This window comes from Egretta garzetta, unplaced genomic scaffold, assembly GCF_000687185.1.
Source record: "Egretta garzetta isolate BGI_Z169 unplaced genomic scaffold, ASM68718v1 scaffold582, whole genome shotgun sequence".
Classification (NCBI taxonomy): Eukaryota; Metazoa; Chordata; class Aves; order Pelecaniformes; family Ardeidae; genus Egretta; species Egretta garzetta.
This window is the reverse complement of record NW_009258956.1, coordinates 24,033-42,339: the sequence shown is the minus strand read 5'-3', so window position 1 is coordinate 42,339 and position 18,307 is coordinate 24,033. Positions and strand designations below refer to the sequence as shown.

Sequence of the window (18,307 nt, the reverse complement as noted above, 5' to 3'; positions counted from 1 at the left end):
TTTCAAGTGTGGGGAGCCGCAGACATTTAAAATGCGCTGTCTTGCCTGCTCTGTGTCAGTCCCCAGGCTCTTCAGGGCATTTCTCTCTCGTCCACGTGGTGACTGCTGTTGAACAGCACAATGGAGGAAGGCAGCCGAAATCCAAGGAGGGCCAGAGAGAGGGAAAGCCACTCCTGAAGAAAGGAAGCTAGAAAACAAAACCAGCATGTCATGGGTTTGGAGGAAAAAATATAATAAAATTAAAAAATCACAGCTGTGAACAAGGAGGAAATCAGGGGCTTGGGCAAAGTTTGTGATTGAGACAAAAAAAAAATTCTTTTTCTTTTCCCCCACCCCTGCAGTTGGATGCTACACGGAAATGGTTTAAAGAAGAAAAGCCTAAAAGCAGACACCAGCATTCCCAAGTCTTTTATCAGAGGTTGGACAGGTAGCTAACTGCATACACTACCATGGCTAACGCGATTATTACGTCCAGTAACCCGCAAGGAGATTCTTACACTAAATTCCCAGCTTTGGGAGAAAAGTTGCGGGATGTTGAACAGACAGCGTAACAGCAGGCAAAGAAGGAAGCACCCAGCAGAAGAGCAGTCTGTGGCTTCAGGAGATCAGAGACTGAGCCAAGCTGGGGAGCAAAGCATGCAACAGCGCAAGCGCGTGACTCAATGCTGTGCTAAAGGCTATTTCCAGTGTTTGTCTAACAAGGACTCTGCCTTCCAGTCTCCTCTAAAAAGAGACTCTTTTCCTTATGGTGAAACACGCTGACCCATATTACACAGAAAGGCCAGACTAAATAATTACAGTGACCCATTTTGAGTTTAAACTCTGCAAAGGATTCTGTATAGAGCTGTCCTACAAGCCTCAGTCCGCACTAGCATTTCACACCGCCTGCTGAAACCCAGCCTGCCCCAGAGAACAGGCACCCCGGGTGCTGCTCCTGCAGGTTCTCCTGCCTGGGGACCCACACTTGGTTCCTCACACGCACCTGGTAGCTGAGGACTGCCCTTCCCTCAGTCTTTCCAGTTCATCTGCAAGAGGAGCCCCAAAGAGTCTCTTCCACTGCGAGCAAAGTATTGGCTCCAGCCTCGGCCACCAAAGCTAGGAAGAAAGACAGAAACCAGCAGCGTTAGCGGTGGTGCACTTAGCTGTTCGCAGCCAGGTATGCAGGACACCTCAGCCAGGTGCTCAGGGAAAGGGTTCCCCCTTAATGGAAAAGTCGAAGTTGTACATACACACATAATAAATGTGAGAAGTTGATTCTACAGAAGAGCAAGGAAGCTGGGGAGGGGTCTGGAGCCCCAGGCTGCTGGGGAGCGGCTGGGGGAGCTGGGGGGGTTCAGCCTGGAGCAGAGGAGGCTGAGGGGAGCCCTCATCGCTGCCTACAACTGCCTGAGAGGAGGAGTCCCCAGCCCTGGGGGGATTTAACAGCCGGGTAGAGGCGGTGCTGAGGGCCAGGGTTTGGGGGTGGGATGGCAGGGGTAGGGGAACAGTTGGGCTGGGGGAGCTTACAGGGCTTTTCCAACCTAAATGACTCTGTAATTCTGTTTCACCTCCTGGAAATGCAAAGACAGTCATTTGTGACCACGTTCACACCATGGTGCCCTCAAACACCTCTAGCAGGACCAGTCATAGTAAAGGAACTGTTCCACAAGGTGATGCAGGTGCTTACCACATGCAACAAAAAACACATATCCCCATGTAAAACACCGCATGAGGAGTTACACACAGGAGAGAGAAAAATAAATCTGTGCTTTATAGACTTTTTGGTTGCTTGGCACATAACAGCCAGCCCCTCTGTAGTGCACCTGAAACCCAGACGAGTCTCGCAGCATCTCACCCTCAAACAGCCTCTGTTCCACTGCTACAGTGACATTCCAAGAACAAGGCTGCGTGCCCAGAGCTGGGATCAGCGATACCGAGGGTACTAACACACACGCTCCGCAGTTTTCCAAAGGCGTTAAGTACTACCCCCACGCTTCACAGTTAACATTAAAGTTTAAAACAAACGCTCTGAACCCATACTGAATTTTCATCTCGCCCTCTTAAGATGAGATATGAGCAGTTACCGCTGCAGAGAAAAGCACGATGGGACATTTGGTTTGACACGCCGTTAGAACATTGTCGACCTCTTCCACCGATTCCTCACAGTCCAAGCTGGCATTAAGTAGGCCCTGGAAGAGGATAAATTCCAAGATGATGACACACGTGGGTCTTTGCTGCTTTGTAGTGCCTCGCCAAGCCATGTGCAAACTCAAAGATAACTGTAGGGGTCAGCATGGCCCAGCAGAAAGAAACACGAGCCCAACAGCTTCTCCTTCCCCCACCAGCTTTGCCCTATTGTATTAAAATTAACCTCTACCCCTACTTACCTTCACTTCCCTGGCTTAGAGTGCTTCTTTTTGGAATTTACACCAAGAATTCTCAAAACAAGGGTACAAATAGCACATCTTACTGCTAAGAATAGCGTATAGTCAGGTATCCCGGTAAAGAAACGCCTACTCTGGCTGGCAGTTACCCTGAAGAAGTGAGCGGTGATGTCGTAGGAGAGCGCGTACCCTCTGGAACAGACGTTCTTCTGTGGGAAGACAAGGAGAGGAAAACCAATTCATGCCTTCCCTTTTGAATTATGTTTTTCTTCAAACATTTTGGGGGCCTGGCACAAGAGGACTTGGATAACGCAGAATTACCCCGCGAGATCCCGAGTATCAGTTCAGAATGCAGGAGCTTCGTTTCTGAGCAAAGCAGCACCGCTGACTAGGTAGCGCCAGAAAGCAAATCAGACCCTTTCCACCCGCTGTGGGTGGCAGGGGCAGTTTGATCGACCGCCTCAGAACGGACGGAGGTTTCTGGCTGTGCCTAACGTGACAGCGCAGGAGGGCTTGAAAAGGCCAGCGGTCAGGATGGATGAGTAGAAGCGATAGCTATCCTCAAAGCACTGTTCTGTGCTCCAAGGGACCTGCAAGTCAACTGATCTGCCCCCAGGAAGCCGCGGGGATGTTTCCGAGTGTTTCTCCAAGTGCACGTAGCGCAGGAGGATGAGCAGGATCTTGCTCTGCAAGCAAATTAGTTTAACGCCCTGGTGTGACAGAGAAAAATGGAGAAGAGCTCAAGCTCAATCCCTCGCTTCCAGGCCCCCACAGGAACGCTGCGGGTTTCTCTCTAGCCCGCTGCTCCCAGACAAAGAGCAGGTGGCACAGAAGGACGACGTATCCCCCCAGAGAGCATCCCCAAGGCCCGCTGCATGTGTGTGCACACCAGAGGCACACGTTGTCATGAACAATGCGACTGGAAAGAACACCCCTATGTCTTGAGGACTGGCCAAGCCACTGCCAGGCTGCTCCGTGATCACCTACTTGGGCGATTCTACCCCTGGACCGTGCCCACCCCGCCCCAGCCACTGACACGCTGGCTGGCTCCTCCCCGGATTTGCCTACACTGTTTCCCAAGATTTCTCTCCTGATAACATAAAACACCACCACAATTACCAATGAATGAACCCAAAAAGTCATCCTACAGCAGCCGCTGCCGAGGGGACCTCTGCAGAGCTAGGGGCTGGGAAGTCTCGAGCATAAGGAGTTGAACCTCCCTACATTCTAACATAAGCTACGCTTGTCTCAAGCTTGGCTGCTTTTTAACTCCTGTCCTAAACCCAAGTTTAAGGTCTTTATCTTGAGCTTTTACCAGCAAGAAGTTATCGTTTGCCTAACAACACGTACCAGCTCCGAGTTTACAAAACGAAAAAAGTCTTCACAGTCCAACATGGTTTTCTTTCCTTTTCGACGAGTAAAGATCAGAGTGGATGCAGGGAGCCCTACCAGAATCCTTAGACAGGGAAGAATAAAAACAGAAAAGTCGAGGTTGCCATCAGGAAGAGAACCAGACTCCACGCTCTCAGGGCACGTGCTTTTGACATTCAGGGGAGTTTGAGAGCATGTCAAACATGAGAGATCTCAAACACCTTGACAGAAACTGCACAAGGACTTTTTCCAGCTGCCCAGAAAGGAACCTGCATTGAGAATCATCGAACCATAGAAAGGTTTGGGTTGGAAGGGACCCCTAGAGGTCATCTAGTCCAACCCCCCTGCAGGGAGCAGGGACATCTCCAACCTGGCCTTGAATGCTTCCAGGCAGCCCATTTCAATGAGATATATGCACCACGTTCAAAGATACAATCCATGGCTCATGAAGGGAAACGCACTGAGATCACAGCAGCAAACAGAGCCATTTAACAATGGTTAACATGAGCGGTGGCATTAAGAGTGTTGCTGGCTGTAAACAGAGACCAGGAAGGTACATGGCCTTGGAAATCCAGTCTAGTGGCAGGGGCAACTCTTAGCCCAAGATGGCACACTGAAACACAGCCAAGCCCTGTGGGTACCAGGGAATAAATCTCTCTTGCACAGTTGTCACCACGACATACAGCGTCACTGTCACTGGCTGTGGAACCGCAGGGGAGGCTCCCCAGCTGCGCAGGTACACACCACGACTGCTTTCAACAGCAGCTTTGCTCAAGGTATTCCCAGCCGTTCAGATCTGCATTTACCTTCTGTGCAGCAGCAGCTCCTGCTGCCTCCATAACTGCTCGCCCAAAGCAGAGCCGTGGTTTCTGTCTTTCAGCCTTTCCTGGAGAATTTCAAAGAGGAAGTGTCTCCGGGCATCCAAGCAGCCAGAAAGCAGCTTTCGCCTACACCCCAGCTCCAGTACCATCTCCTAAACAGGGAGGGGGGCGGGGAAAAACAGTGTCAGGCCTACACAGTAGTCTGCATTCAACCCCTCTGTTTCTCTGAAGTAACACAAAGAGATCAGTAAGAAAAATCTCTCTCTCTCTCTCGCTCAATTTCCACACCACTGCTCACATCTGAGAGCCAAACGTCAGCCTCACATACGCCGAGGTATTAGAAAATACTTTGACTGGTCAAACTCAAGGATTGAACACACAGAGCCACATCCAAGGTCTGAAATCACCTGCAGCTTGCAGAGAATATCAGGATTGACTGACATCTTTGACTGGCCATAGCTACCCAGGTCCACCCTGAAATTAAGAGACACAGCAGGTAACTAACCCTGTTAGTTACAATTCAGTTACAGTCAAATGGCTCCAGATGAACATAAAGCTCGAACATTAACGCTCCTTAAATAAGCTGTAGGTGCAGCAGCAACTCTCCACTACCCCTCCCTCCTTATTTTCTATCTTCAGCTGCTTCCTCAGGGCCATTAATGCCTCTCTGGCCAAACAAATCTGAATACAAATTCAGCTTAAAAAAAAAAAAAAAAAAAAAAAAAAAACAGACAGACAGACATGGGACTGTGTGGCTGCAACCCCAGACCTCTGTCACCTAAAGCAAGATTCTCATGAAAAGACTGGCGAGTCACGCAGTCACCTCCCAGCTTTCGCTGCCAGCTAGGCCTGTGAGAAGGGAATCGCTTCCAATCGCTTCCACTCAAGAAAACACAGCCTGTGTAAGGCACGAGCTCACCGCTCCTAGCTCGCGAGGTCGTTAGCAGAACCATTGCTTCTGCAGAATTGCAAGTCATGATACAGCATACCTTTGGGAGGAATCCAGAATGGCATTGATAACGACACCACATGCCTTCTCCAGGTCTCCATCGCAGCCACCAGCAGCAGAAGGTGCAGGAAGATACCACTGATAGATGGCCCAGTAATGGAAATCCTGCCTGCAACATTGGGAAGGAGAAGATAGGAAATCTACCGCAGCATTTTAATGGTGCCCTTCCCGTGATGTAAAAGGGAGTTCACGCACCAAGTGTAGCGACAGATAAAAGCACCCACGTAAGTACTGATATAAAAAAGTCATCCACCAGACACCACGTGTCCCGATGTCAGCCATCTCTCGCTTCCAGAAGTGGGAAGGGTTTGTGACAAGTTATTTGGCAGGACTGCAGAGGCAGGCCAGAAGTTATCTTGGTGAACTTCAAGTTAAAACTCACGCCTCATTCTAGCTCTGCCTGAACTCTGGACAAGCCACAGTCATCGACAGACACGTGTCCCCCGCAGCAGCTTGTTTATTTACTTCCTAATCTTCAATGCTTTTTCCCCAATTTGGGTGGGAGAGACTTTGGAACTATTCCCTTTTCAACAGAGCCCCTCTGCGCTTACCTTTCCGAAGCGGAGAGAATATCCTTTTCAGGGTACACTTCCAGCTCCAACAGCAGCCACTCCCTGAAAGACAACTGGGAAAAGCAACGATATCGGTAAGAGGGCAGACCAGCACGGCAAGTAACTTGTGCAGAGCGAGGCACCTTCTTCACAACACAAAACCCACCTTCACCCACACCCAGGCACAATCCCGTGCAGATTGAGAGATGAAAGAGAAGACATCAACTCAGGGAAGTTCCTGTACTGTTTCCCTGGCAAGAAATCTAAACTAACACCCCACTGGCATTCAAAAATTTATTGAAAGCAAGGCTATAAAGCATCTCTTGCATGCACCCACGCATACGCCCACCCCTTTGACATTTCCAAACATGCTCATCTTCTTGAAGTCTAGATACCAGAATGAACGTATGTCATTAGAAATAAATGCTAAAATGAACAAAGCCCCGTAGTCAGACAGACTAGTACAAGCATCAAAGAAAGGTTATAATGCAAAGGTATTTTAGCCTTGTACATCAAGCTAGCCAAGCACAAGGAGTCATTCTAGTAACGTGACAAACTCCTCTGCACAAAGACAAACTGGTTTTAGATGAATTAGGTTAAAAAAAGAAATCCTGTCAAGTCAGATACGTTGCAAGGATGGTATAAAGAGAATAGCTGAGATGTTAACCTGCTCCGTAGCAAGGCAGAGCCCAACAATCTGAGATACCCAGCTAGCTGAGGAGAACACTGACATTTAGACAAAGCACCGAAAAAAAAGCAAGTATTTTCAGTTGTTTGACTCACCATCACTTTAGAGACAGTAGGTGGTAGGAAGCTAAGGTTATGGGCAGGCCTTTTCTCTACAGTTTCTGATCATTTCCTTACTGACATGGTATAACCCGTCAGGCTTTCTGCTGCTGCAGTAAGCAGGGCAAAAAAGCTTCACCTCTAGTTTTCTATTTCTGCCTTATCATCACCATCACAATCTACAAATAACATTGAGCAAATAACCTAGCGCACGTGACATCTTCGGCTGTCAGATACCAACTTTTCAGGCATTAAGGGGTTTTTTAGTTTTGGTTTGGGGTGGTTTTTTTGTTTTTTTTGTTTTGTTTTTTGTTTTTTGTTGTTTTGGGGGTTTTTTTTGTTTTTGTTTTTTTTGTTTTTTTGCGCACGTGACATCTTCGGCTGTCAGATACCAACTCTTCAGGCATTAAGGGGCTTTTTAGTTTTGGTTTGGGGTTTTTTTTTTTGGTTTTTTTGTTTTGTTTTTTGTTTTTTGTTGTTTTGGGGGTTTTTTTTGTTTTTGTTTTTTTTGTTTTTTTGTTTTTACAAGAAGCATTTTATCACCAATAAGGAAATCGCAAAGAACAGATCTGAAAAAACGAGAATTACAAGACAGACGTCACTCATGGAAAAGATTTATACCTGGAATGCTTTTTCCTTCAAGAACTCTTGAAAGCGTGCTTGCTTCCATAAACAGAGGCTGGCTCTTCTGTAGTTCAGTGAGGGGCATGACAGGGAACTCCAGGTTAGGTCAGGCTTAGCCTCCTCACGCAGGATTCCCCGAGCTTCCAGGCACAGCCGTGGCACGAGGTACTGCAGCTAAAAACAACGGCATAAACCCCCTGCACATCTCCATCCCCAAGAAAGGCCCAGTGCAACCTCTGGTTGCGTGAAGGCACCAAACAGACATGCAAGACTAAGACGGGAGGGTACAAAGATGCATTTTTATATAGTTTTCTTTGTACAAGTTCTAGCTGCACAGGAGTCTGCAGTGGGAAATGGAACCGAGACTGATCTTTCTCATAAGTAACAGCAAAACTTTTTTCCTTTTACCTTTTTAACAAGGCTAGGAGGAAGCAAGGCACACAAATCTTCAGGAGAATAGGATGAAAACTTGCACATAAGGTAAGATGCTGCTGCAGTGCAAAACCTGATAGAGAAAAAGAACGAACCCAGTTACCTGGTTAGTTCACTCATCTCTCTTCCCACCCGTGAAAGTCCAAAGTCAAAACAAAGACTGAGTGTTAAAAATGCTTTGAACCAAACCCATTTTGCCCCAAACCTATTTGCTTTTGGGACCACTTCTCTTTATGTGCTCCCAACCCCAAATCCATTAACAGCACAAATTTCGGAACCAGGGACTAAACTAAAGCCTTTGACAGCATCCAGTCGGTCCCTTCCCCAGCAGGCAGCACAGGCATCAGGGTGCCGTTCCCCACAGGACTACAAGCAGCCTGTTTCTCTGTGTAGCACCTCTGTGCAGCCAAAACACCTACCTATGCCCTGGAAATCCTCCCCATGAACACGGGAGCTTTACCAGCACCCCTCCTGGGGCAAACCTAAACCCATCGCTTGGAGAAGCGAGGCCGTGGTGGATGCGTGACCTCACCTCATGCAGAAGGCAAAGGACTCTTCCGTCCTGCACACTAGTAAGCAGTTCCAGTACTCAGAAATGGAAAGGACCTTTTCAGGAACAGGCTGAGAAATCCCCAAATTGGCTTTCACTTCAGGAATTAAAGCTCTGGATTCACTTAAGTGGATCACAAAAGCTGCTAGTCCTAAAATATGAGCATCATTCAGGGAAGGACCCTGCAAGCCAAACATAGGTAAAGAACTGAAGAGAGAGAGACACGCTTCATTTGCAACAAAACAACCTTTCTCAAAAAAAAAAAAAGCCACCTCAGAATTAATCAAGCAGCAGAACATTGCTTCTGCCCATTGACTAATTAGTGCAGCAATATCAATTTAGCAGATGGGAGGCACCAGTTACATTAACCATGTTCTTCCTTCCCTGAAATCATGCAGCTATCTTTGGTTAACCAGCAGCAAAACGCGTATGTTTCCGTAACACAGTCACTTGAAGCAAGTAGCCGTAAATCCAGCTGGGACTCTCAAGGCTTTTTAGCTTCTATGACAGCTAACCTAATCTATCAGCCTTTTAATTTCACCCCTGCAATACCACAGGGGCAAGGAAATAAACCCAACAGTTCTTTAAAAGAAAACCACACGCTGCTGCACCCCAGATCTGGGGGTCTTACTTTTCTTTTTGAAAGGGGTGTACAACTGAGTTATTTGATGTGGAAACTTGGGAATTAAAGCGTTCTACTATTTTTCTTTTGGCTCTGTTCATAAACTTGCTTATTTTAGCTTCCGTTAAAATGCATCTCAGAATGCATTAGCCTTCTACAGCAGCATTTCTGTAGGAGGACATTCAGCTCACATTCCCGAGAGCAAGTCCATACTACTTGACCAAAATGAGAGGGTTTTTAATTTTTTTTTGGAAGCTTGAAAGCTAGTGAAGTCCCTCCACAGCGCAGCGTGGACAGGTACCTGCCCCTCAGCTCAGGAAAGGGAGGCAGGATAGCCTTTAGCACGCTATAACCGTATGATTCTTGGTTGGAAAACTAACCTGATGATAAATAAGCTGGCAGAGCCTGCCCAGAAGCACAGGTAGGAGATTCCTGTGTCCACACATCATCTTCACAAACAAGGAGAGGCACGGTCCCTGCCTGTGGAAGGTAAAAACTCATTTTATTGCTTCTTTTTATCCCCAGTATAGCAAGAGGAATTTAAAAATGCTTAAACGCACCAAAACTGAGCCATACTTGTCTGTAAATACAGGACAATTCTCATTCCATTTATAGGCTCAAAGGAAACATCACTTTTTGGAGTATCTGAACAGAGGACCCCTAAGACGACACAAACTCCACCAGTGCCCTATTTACTTGATAATATATAATCAAAGAGGTGTTCCCAGATGACGGCAAAGAGAGGAGGAAGCTGCCTGGAGCACAGTCAGCTTTTTTCAGACAGAGAATACAAGGTAAACAGAGGCAGAGCAACAAATGGAAGCAAAAAGAAAAACAAAGCAAGAACAAAAAGGAGTTAGCATGACAAGGTCCTGTTGCAAAACAGGGGAAGGGAGGGACTTTCCCACCCAGCTGACAGAAAAATCCATCCTCAGAGGTCGGAGGGGGAGTTGGGTTTAGTAAGGATCTCCTGGGATGTTCTTGTTCATCACGGCTACTTCTCAGCACAGGTTTTCAATACAGATTCATCTGCTCCAGGGCAAAACAGCATAAAAGAGAGGAAAAGCTGCACCGGTTGCCAAAGCATGCTGTGCTCCAGAGAGGCAGCCACCTAGCTGAGTACCATCGGCAGCAGGGATCACAGGCAGCTTCTCTGTGCGTTGTCGCTTTCCAACAAAGCGATTTTCCACTGAAATGTTGATCGCAATAATGTTTACAGACTTCTGTTACACCGTGAAGGAGACTGCATTAAAGTCCTTCCAGTGGAGGAGCGCTACCTCTCATACAGACCAGAATCAAGCCGAGTCACTGCCAGGAGGAAGAGGGGATGGGGGTAGAGAGAAGCTGTACCATGCTGCTGTTCCTGTGCCTGCAGCGCCAGACGTTACGCCTCACTCATTTCATATTAGATATGGCATTAGGGATGAAGGCTGGGGTGCCTGGATCTGCAAAAGCACTGAACGTGCCATAAAGACACCCCGAAGATACATCAGTGCTTGCTGTCAAGAGACAAGCATCGTCCTCTCCTGATCTTTAGTGTCAGCCAGGGAGTAATTCCTGGACAAAAAGAATTTGCTTCATTCCCCATCCCCCACCACCAAGCTGAAAACACCAGCCTGAGCACGTGGTATTTGTGGAAAGCTTCTATATGTTGTCACGGAGCACAAAGCAGAGCCAAACGCCACCTTTTTCTGACGGGATCAGTAACAGAGGCAAAGCATGTTTTATTTACGCCTATACATCAAAGCGCTTTAGTTCTTAGACTGTGGAAACTCGGAATAAAGCAGCCTGCAACTGCCAGCCTGGCATAGCGAGTGTGAGTAACCAGAAATCCCTCCTCGTCCCTAGAGTTTCCATTTCCCTGCTCTTTTACTCACATCTTACCTGTCGGGAGGGTTAAAATAGGAAGCCGCTATTAGGTTTTGGCAGAACGATGTCAGCAGAAGATCAACAACCTGGAATAAGAGACACGCTGCTGATTCCTACTTGTCGGGCTGGATAGCTGGGTCTAGTTTTGTGCTGCCTATATATGAGGTTTCCCGGCATTAAAACAAAGACAAACTGGTTAATGAGATTCACTGCAAGTTGTACAGATCCACTGGCACTAAGAAGAGACGGGAAGTTAAGCCCATAGCAGCCCAGGAATGATCGCAGCACACAAGAAATATCTAGACAAGCCTGGTGAAGAAAGCCTAGCTCATCACAGGGCTGCTCTAATGGAATGTATCTCCAGATCTCGCCACCAAACACCCAATACCTTCCAGGAGGTTAAAAATGTAGGAATAGTCTGAACGAGGTTGAAAAAAGGAAAAGGCGTGTTTCCTGTTCTCCGCAGACAAAGCAACCTTTCACACGTACTACCCAGAGGCATTTTTACCTACTCAACCCCACTCGTTTCTCACCCCAAGCCAGGTGGTACCCACGTTTTGATGGCAGGGTTCCAGCTCGGGGGCAGAAATGTCAACCTGGATCGGAGAATTCAAAGCAGCAGCTTCATTCTCATCACTGCTGTGACCCAAGACGCTCGCGAGTCTGTCAGAAATCACGGCGATCTGTGCCGGCACATCTGCGGGAAGGTAACAGGAGAAGAGGAGAACCAGAACAGAAGGCAGGGAAGATTTACAACTGCACACAGCAGGAAGACCACCAAGTGAAATGCATACTCTAATTGATCAGAGCCCAAACTATGTTATGAAAAGCCTTCATGAGGAAAAAAAAATTTAGCTGGAACACAGCGATCATCATCTTTCATTTTTCATCGTTATTTTCCCCCCAGTACTATTACCAACATGCATCAAGAATAGTTTTTCACACCAGAAAGGACGCAGCCTTCAAAAGGGGGCCCAAAGTCACCAGGGGAGCCCCAGGAAGGGGGCTGCCAACCTTGCCAAAGATCAGTGTGGCACCAAGCGATCATCACACAAGCATGGGAAATATGTCAGACGTTAATATATATATATATATATATATATGTGTGTGTATATATTCATAGCTGGAAGGATTACACAGATCTGAAAGATCACCATCTTCAGGTACCAGTGGCAAGTAACTTTTTTTTTTGGCCTGCCATTAGCCACATTTTATTCCTGCAGCTTTTGTAACAGTCAATTATGGGTAGTTACAACTCGCCTTCCTGCATACCTTCATATTTAGCCTGGTCCACAATCAGCATCCTTAGTTCAGCCAGTTCAGCCTTCAGCTGCTCAACAGGCTCTTTGGAACGGCTGCTCTCTACTTTTGATCCATCTAGACAGGCAAGAGAAACGCGACACAAAACCCTTACCTTGGTGCATTACACCAGTTCATGAAACGCATTCAGCCATTGCCGCAGACATTTTCTGTAAAAGCACGATTTACTTTTCTGTAAGCTACAACGGCTCCCCAAACTGTCAACCTGCCACATACACAGCTTTGTTTTTACATTCGAAATCTGCTATTTGATTAATCATTTATGAGTTTAGGCCTAGTTGCAGAAAGGAATTAAGTTTTTAAAGAGAAGAGGCAAACGAGTTCTCCTTTCAGAGTTTCCTTCCTACTTGCTTTAGCTCTCTGTCCCTCACAGAAACATTTGCTGGCCTCAAATGACTGCAACGCGTCTCGAAATACAGGGACAGACGTTACAGCAGGAACACTACATCATCGGCGTCTCCTCAAGCCCAATGCCATGCAACATCTCCAGATGCACTGTGCTGCTCTATTTTTGTTGAAAAGAAGAAATGAAAGGAAATTCCTTTTACCACTAGAAAGAGAGTGCCACCAGCAACAAGCTGCTACGGCGCAACCCCAAAAACCACCCAGTACGGTTTGTTAGACGGGAAACAGCATCTCGTACGCTCAACCATGAACAAGAGGAGTAAATAACAAGGTTAAAATTAATACTGGTTATAAAGACGCTGTAAAGCAGCAAGGTGTTAGGAGGCTGCTGAGTCACCGTTATGGGCACGAAGAGTGCAGGCTGAGTGCTGACCCATGCTTAGTCCTGCCCTAAACCCAGTCCCTGTGCGAGAGCCAGGGATGGCTTAGGACACACGGGAAGGCAGATCAGGCTGATCGGGATGCAGGGGGCACGGCTCAGGCTGTGCCACTAGAGGTAACTGGAAACGCAAGGACTCCCACAGAGCTGCGGCTGCCCCTCGGGATCCCGGCAGGCAGGCATCCTTCATCCCTGCCGGTTGCCAGGACAACCTCCGCAGCCAGACTGCTGCACATCTGTGGTTCACCAGGGCTGCTCCGTCACGCCTCCCGAGCTACAGCGTCGCCAGAAAGCTTCAAACGCCCAAAGCGCCCTGAGTAGCAGCCAATTACAGATTTGTCTCCGTACAAAGAGTACGCTTATCTCCACCACGCTCCGGGAACAATCCCTGCTCACCAGCCCGACCTTTTCGTGGCGTATAAACCTGCGGCGAGGACGCTGCCCATTTTAAGACGCGTTTGAAACGCCCACTTGCTGAAAAAGATAGGAGAGCTCACTGAATATCGATTGTGCTGACACTCACTGCACCAGAAACGTGGCTGCAGCAATGGGACCTGAAATTAGTGGGGCTTTCCCCCCCCAAACGAGTGTAAGCTACACACTGCAATGAAACGTGGCTGCAGCAATGGGACCTGAAATTAGCAGGGCTTTCCCCCCTCAAACGAGTGTAAGCCTGGCTCCATTCCTAGCCCCTCCTGTTTCCCCCAGTCTCAGCCAGGCGCAGGAATCCCTACTTAGAAGGGGCTGATGGTGAGTTCAGACAGCACAAGCACCATTAAGGGTTGTCAGGCTCTGGAACGGGCTGCCCAGGGAGGTGGTCGAGTCCCCATCCCTGGAGGGATTTAAAAGAAGGATAGGTGAGGTGCTTAGGGACAGGGTTTAGTGGTGGGGTGGCAGGGTTAAGTTAACAGCTGGACTCGATGATCTTAAAGGTCTTTTCCAACTAAAGTGATTCTATGATTATGCCAGGGATCAACACAGCAGGTCCGCACGCCAGGCTAGCCGGGGCCGAGAAGCATCCAAGCTGCAAGGCTGATTCAGGTGGATGTGTTTGAGATGGCTGTTGATCAGCTAGCTCAGGCAGCAGCCACAGCGCAGCGCTCCCCAGGGACTGCAAAAACCCCACCCCAGCGGGCTGGGCAGAAAAAGGCATCACGAGAGTAACTAGTTAATACCTCAGTAAGGCATAAAGAACACATGCATGTTTACATACAGATTAAAGACCCAATCAGTCATAACTTTTTTAAAACTGTAGATTCAGGAGGGCATGGATGGAAATATTAACTTTTCTTCAAACCGATCCATAAGCAAATACTGTATTTTTTTACCTTGTAACATTTTCTCTCTCATAGCACGACAGGCTTGCGTGTACGTGGCATACAAGTTTGAGGGTATTTTATCAGCTCTATAATAATACAAAGAAAAAAAAAAAGACATTTATTATCCCACATAACCACATTCAAAATTCAGCATAAACAGCTATGCTATGAAACGTAATTACAGAGGCTCCAAAGCTTACAGAGCATCTGAAGCATTTTTTTAATCATCATCTGACATGAAGGCCAGAAATTTATATCCAAGGCTTTCATAGCAAGTATTACACATCTGTAACACACACCACACAAAAATAATACTCTCTATATATTATTAATGCATGCATTAATACCCATTTCATATATAGCACGTGTCTGAGATCATGCAAGAGTGTAAATTATGTGACACGCAGTATTCGCACATCTAAGACGCCGATGTGACAGCGACCAAAGTCCAACCTCCAGCACTTGCTGGGCAGCCACTCAACACCAAAAACATGAAGCTTCCTGGAACTCAGCTGCTTCTCTTACAGCTTTAATTTAAAAATAAAAAAGATCCAGTCTTTTTCAGAGTCAGACTGGAACGACAAGGCAGGACCAAACGCCTCATTTGCAGGCAGTGTTGCAAACATTTTTTTTCTTCATGACAGGTTACAGAGGAATTACTGGATTTAAAATAAAGCTGCCTCTGCAATGCAGAAAAGCACTTTTAAAGATGCATACAGGAGAAGCTTGGGGGCTGTCTTCTCCCGGGACATTATCCTGGTGTCCCTTGAGAACAGCTCATAAAGCATTAACGCAGATTTAAGTTTCAGCCTCCATATCTTCTCCCAAAATGAGGGGAGCTCCTCACAGGGGGCTCATCTTCCTGGTGAAGTTTTATGTTCAGCAGCATGCTCCAAAATCCATCTGGCCTGCAGCCAGAGGGCTGCATGGGATGACTTCTAGACAATGACTTTAGAGTGGCTAGAGGACTAATTACAGAACCAAAGTCATTCACCTACACAGATAAGCTACCCCATCCACAACCTGCAAGCTGCCAGCCTGGCCACAAAGCCTGGCCAAGAGGATCAGCCAATGCTTCTGAACAAGGTGTCAAAGCCTCTGATAATCTGTAAAGCCAAATGTTCTGAAGAGAAAGCCCAGAAGCACAAGAAATAACACCGGGAAGTTTCAATACCTCTTTAAAGAGTCTATAAAAGCCATGCGCACGTCAGGGGTTTTAGGGAGCTGCAATAGAAAAACAGGCAGGTCAGGCACAAATTACCCGTCTACAAACACACATCCAAGTGGGAGGATCAAAAAAAAAAAAAGCCAAAACCAAATACTCACCACACGTGGCCTGAGCAAAGCAGGAAGAAACCAGGAAGTATAATATGGTCGCCTGAAAATACTGAGACAGAAAAGAAATGCAGCAAAATATTAACAACGCCGAAGCTGTAGAGTGTCCTCTCATTACCTCGAGAATTATTTTGGCTCCTGCAAGTAACAAATAATCACAGTAACATGAATAACCACAGGCAAATCAAATTCCGATTGGCCAGTAGGTATTCATTTCTTTAATTTTGCTTGTTATTTGTTATAACAACTGTGGACTTCTCTTGCAGGTGCACACATGCCTTTTCACTCTCGGCACAAACAGCCCCTCTTAGACGAGTGCTAAGGAAATGGGTAACACGGGAAGAGTCTCCCAAAACCTCCTTTGCTCACATCCTTAATTTTTCTTCTATTGTTATTTTGATTTGGACTTGGCTTTTGTTGTTATTATTATAATTATTAAAACCAAGAAGGGCTGAAAAGCACACGGTACCTGGCTTCTATCACAGACGTTGGGATCTTCCTTGTGTTTTCAAATATCTGAAGGGCCTTGTCAACATCCCGAAGTGCCTGGCCCTGGGGCTGGCTCACACAAATAACAAGGAGAGAAAGATGTTGCGAGAAGTCAAGGACGGTAATAACCTCCCCTGCTAGTTTTATTTCAGTGTTAGTAACAACCATCCGTGCTGTGAAGGGAAGCGACTGAACAAATGCAGCCAAATAACAAGAACTACCTGATATGCAGAGTAAAACTGCAGGATGGAGAAACCAGGCCTGAACCATCCGCCTGCCTCGATAAGGCTGTTGTTTATATGATCAGCTTAACATCACGTTGTTGATTCGATTGCCCCCCATGGGGACAGGATCTTTTCTGTTCTGGATTTGGTTTATTGTTATTCTATTTTACTTTGTGCACTTGGAATTAAGACTAAAAATCTTCACTTCTGGCCCATGCTACTGCTCTGCAGGCAGAGGGACTGCCGCCCCGGGTTTCTCTCATTCGAGCCATAAAGACGTCTTAAGACTGCAACAACCTGGGCCAGTTTCTCCATGGACAAACAGGTCAGACTTGGAAGAAAGTAAATGAAATCTTCACTTATGACTTTCAATTCCTCACAGGCCTGGATTTCATCGCGGTGCATTCGAGTACCCCATCACCAGCCTGTAGTCCGTGTGCTCCAGTTGCCTGACTGTAGAAGTGAGGCCCCCCGCTCTGCCGTACTTGCGATCAATATGTAGGAAGGAGCGATAGAGCCAAATGCTTCCTTATCAATTGCTGTTGTTAGCCAGAACTTACCATGAACCACACTGTGAAACTGCAGACTGCAGATTCCCTCCCCAAATCCCCTCTGAATACGAACACTTTGATACGACACCGAATACATGACATGCTATACTGAAATGAATCGAGATTCATATAAAATGCTCTCCTGTGCAATCAAATCATCGGGAGCAAATGCCTAGAGGGAAGTGTCACCATTGTAACGTGCTGGTCAGTCGGCAGAGCTAACACAGCCCCAGTTCCTGCAAACCTGTGCCCTGCCTCCCCACACCATACACCACCCTTAGACCTCCCTTTGTCCCTTAAATCCTCCCCCACAGAATCTTCCACTTATTTTCTACACCCCACAGTACAGGATGGGCAAGAGGCAGCCAGCGCTTTCCTGCTTTAAACAGCAGGTGCTGATGGGTTGGCTCAGGTAGGTGCTGCTTGGCCAGTGGCTACTTGCCGAGTTCCCCTCCAGCCTCATCACAGAGCGCTCATCACAGTCTGTTTGTCCCCTGCGTAAGTCTAGCTTTCGTGAAATCTGGGGAGCGCCTGCATATTTATGGCTGCTAGCCCCTCTGTCTCGAAGCTGGAGACCTGGCAGCGTGCTCTAACTCGGTAGGAATGGCAGATGGGTAGATAAGCTAAGCTCTTTGCCAGAGGAAGAGGGGCATGACTGCTGGGAAAACTGCTGGACAGACTGCCGGTACCTGCACAGATTCGTCTGCGGAAGACAAGTCTTCATAGAGTCCCATATCTTCTATAGCAACCTGTGGGAGGTTAGAGAGGTGGGCACAGTCACAACACAGCTGGTATTTTGACAGACGCAGAAAGAACTCTTCTCAGAGAGACAATTTCCACCAACCTTGAGGTCGGCCAGTCTGGTTTTAGCCAGAGTGATGTACTCCAAGAGAACAGACCGATGTTTTGTTGGCACAAAAGGCGGGTACATTATGTGGACCTGAAATAGGAAGTTCACAACAAGAGTCACCATTTTTACAGGAAAGCAGTGTAAAATTCTGGTTACCATTTACAGTCATTTGCCCCAAATGTTCCCTAAAGAAGGTGTTATTGCTTGTTTTAAGATAAGCCATTTTCATGACATTTTTCCCAACGACAAATCAACAATATCACTGAAGCACTTAAATTTAACTCCACCAAAGGAATTCTCTTTCTTGTCCAGTCAATAAAAGACTCTTGTAATTCCTTATTGCAGGAAAAGAAATAAGGAATAAAAACCCAGGAAAAGGTTTTGAATCATGGATCAGAAGTAATGCAATCACTAGAACAACATTAATAATATGCTGA

General features: G+C 46.9%; 1 protein-coding gene across 1 annotated transcript in view; it reads right to left on the bottom strand.

The window, feature by feature from the left end:
- FANCA (FA complementation group A) overlaps positions 1 to 18,307 on the bottom strand; it is a 37,300-nt gene that overhangs the window by 4,815 nt on the left and 14,178 nt on the right. The window contains exons 15-36 of the mRNA XM_035890175.1: positions 17,865 to 17,960; positions 17,710 to 17,769; positions 16,226 to 16,314; positions 15,748 to 15,808; positions 15,596 to 15,645; positions 14,431 to 14,507; positions 12,271 to 12,375; positions 11,553 to 11,695; positions 11,014 to 11,084; positions 9,510 to 9,609; positions 8,490 to 8,689; positions 7,934 to 8,030; positions 7,523 to 7,699; positions 6,116 to 6,189; positions 5,545 to 5,673; positions 4,963 to 5,029; positions 4,541 to 4,707; positions 3,714 to 3,819; positions 2,513 to 2,572; positions 2,064 to 2,168; positions 983 to 1,095; positions 46 to 187 (exon numbers count right to left, since the gene is read on the bottom strand). Coding sequence (XP_035746068.1) covers positions 46 to 187; positions 983 to 1,095; positions 2,064 to 2,168; positions 2,513 to 2,572; positions 3,714 to 3,819; positions 4,541 to 4,707; positions 4,963 to 5,029; positions 5,545 to 5,673; positions 6,116 to 6,189; positions 7,523 to 7,699; positions 7,934 to 8,030; positions 8,490 to 8,689; positions 9,510 to 9,609; positions 11,014 to 11,084; positions 11,553 to 11,695; positions 12,271 to 12,375; positions 14,431 to 14,507; positions 15,596 to 15,645; positions 15,748 to 15,808; positions 16,226 to 16,314; positions 17,710 to 17,769; positions 17,865 to 17,960 — 2,289 coding nt within the window. The remainder of the gene's footprint in view (positions 1 to 45; positions 188 to 982; positions 1,096 to 2,063; positions 2,169 to 2,512; positions 2,573 to 3,713; positions 3,820 to 4,540; positions 4,708 to 4,962; positions 5,030 to 5,544; positions 5,674 to 6,115; positions 6,190 to 7,522; positions 7,700 to 7,933; positions 8,031 to 8,489; positions 8,690 to 9,509; positions 9,610 to 11,013; positions 11,085 to 11,552; positions 11,696 to 12,270; positions 12,376 to 14,430; positions 14,508 to 15,595; positions 15,646 to 15,747; positions 15,809 to 16,225; positions 16,315 to 17,709; positions 17,770 to 17,864; positions 17,961 to 18,307) is intronic.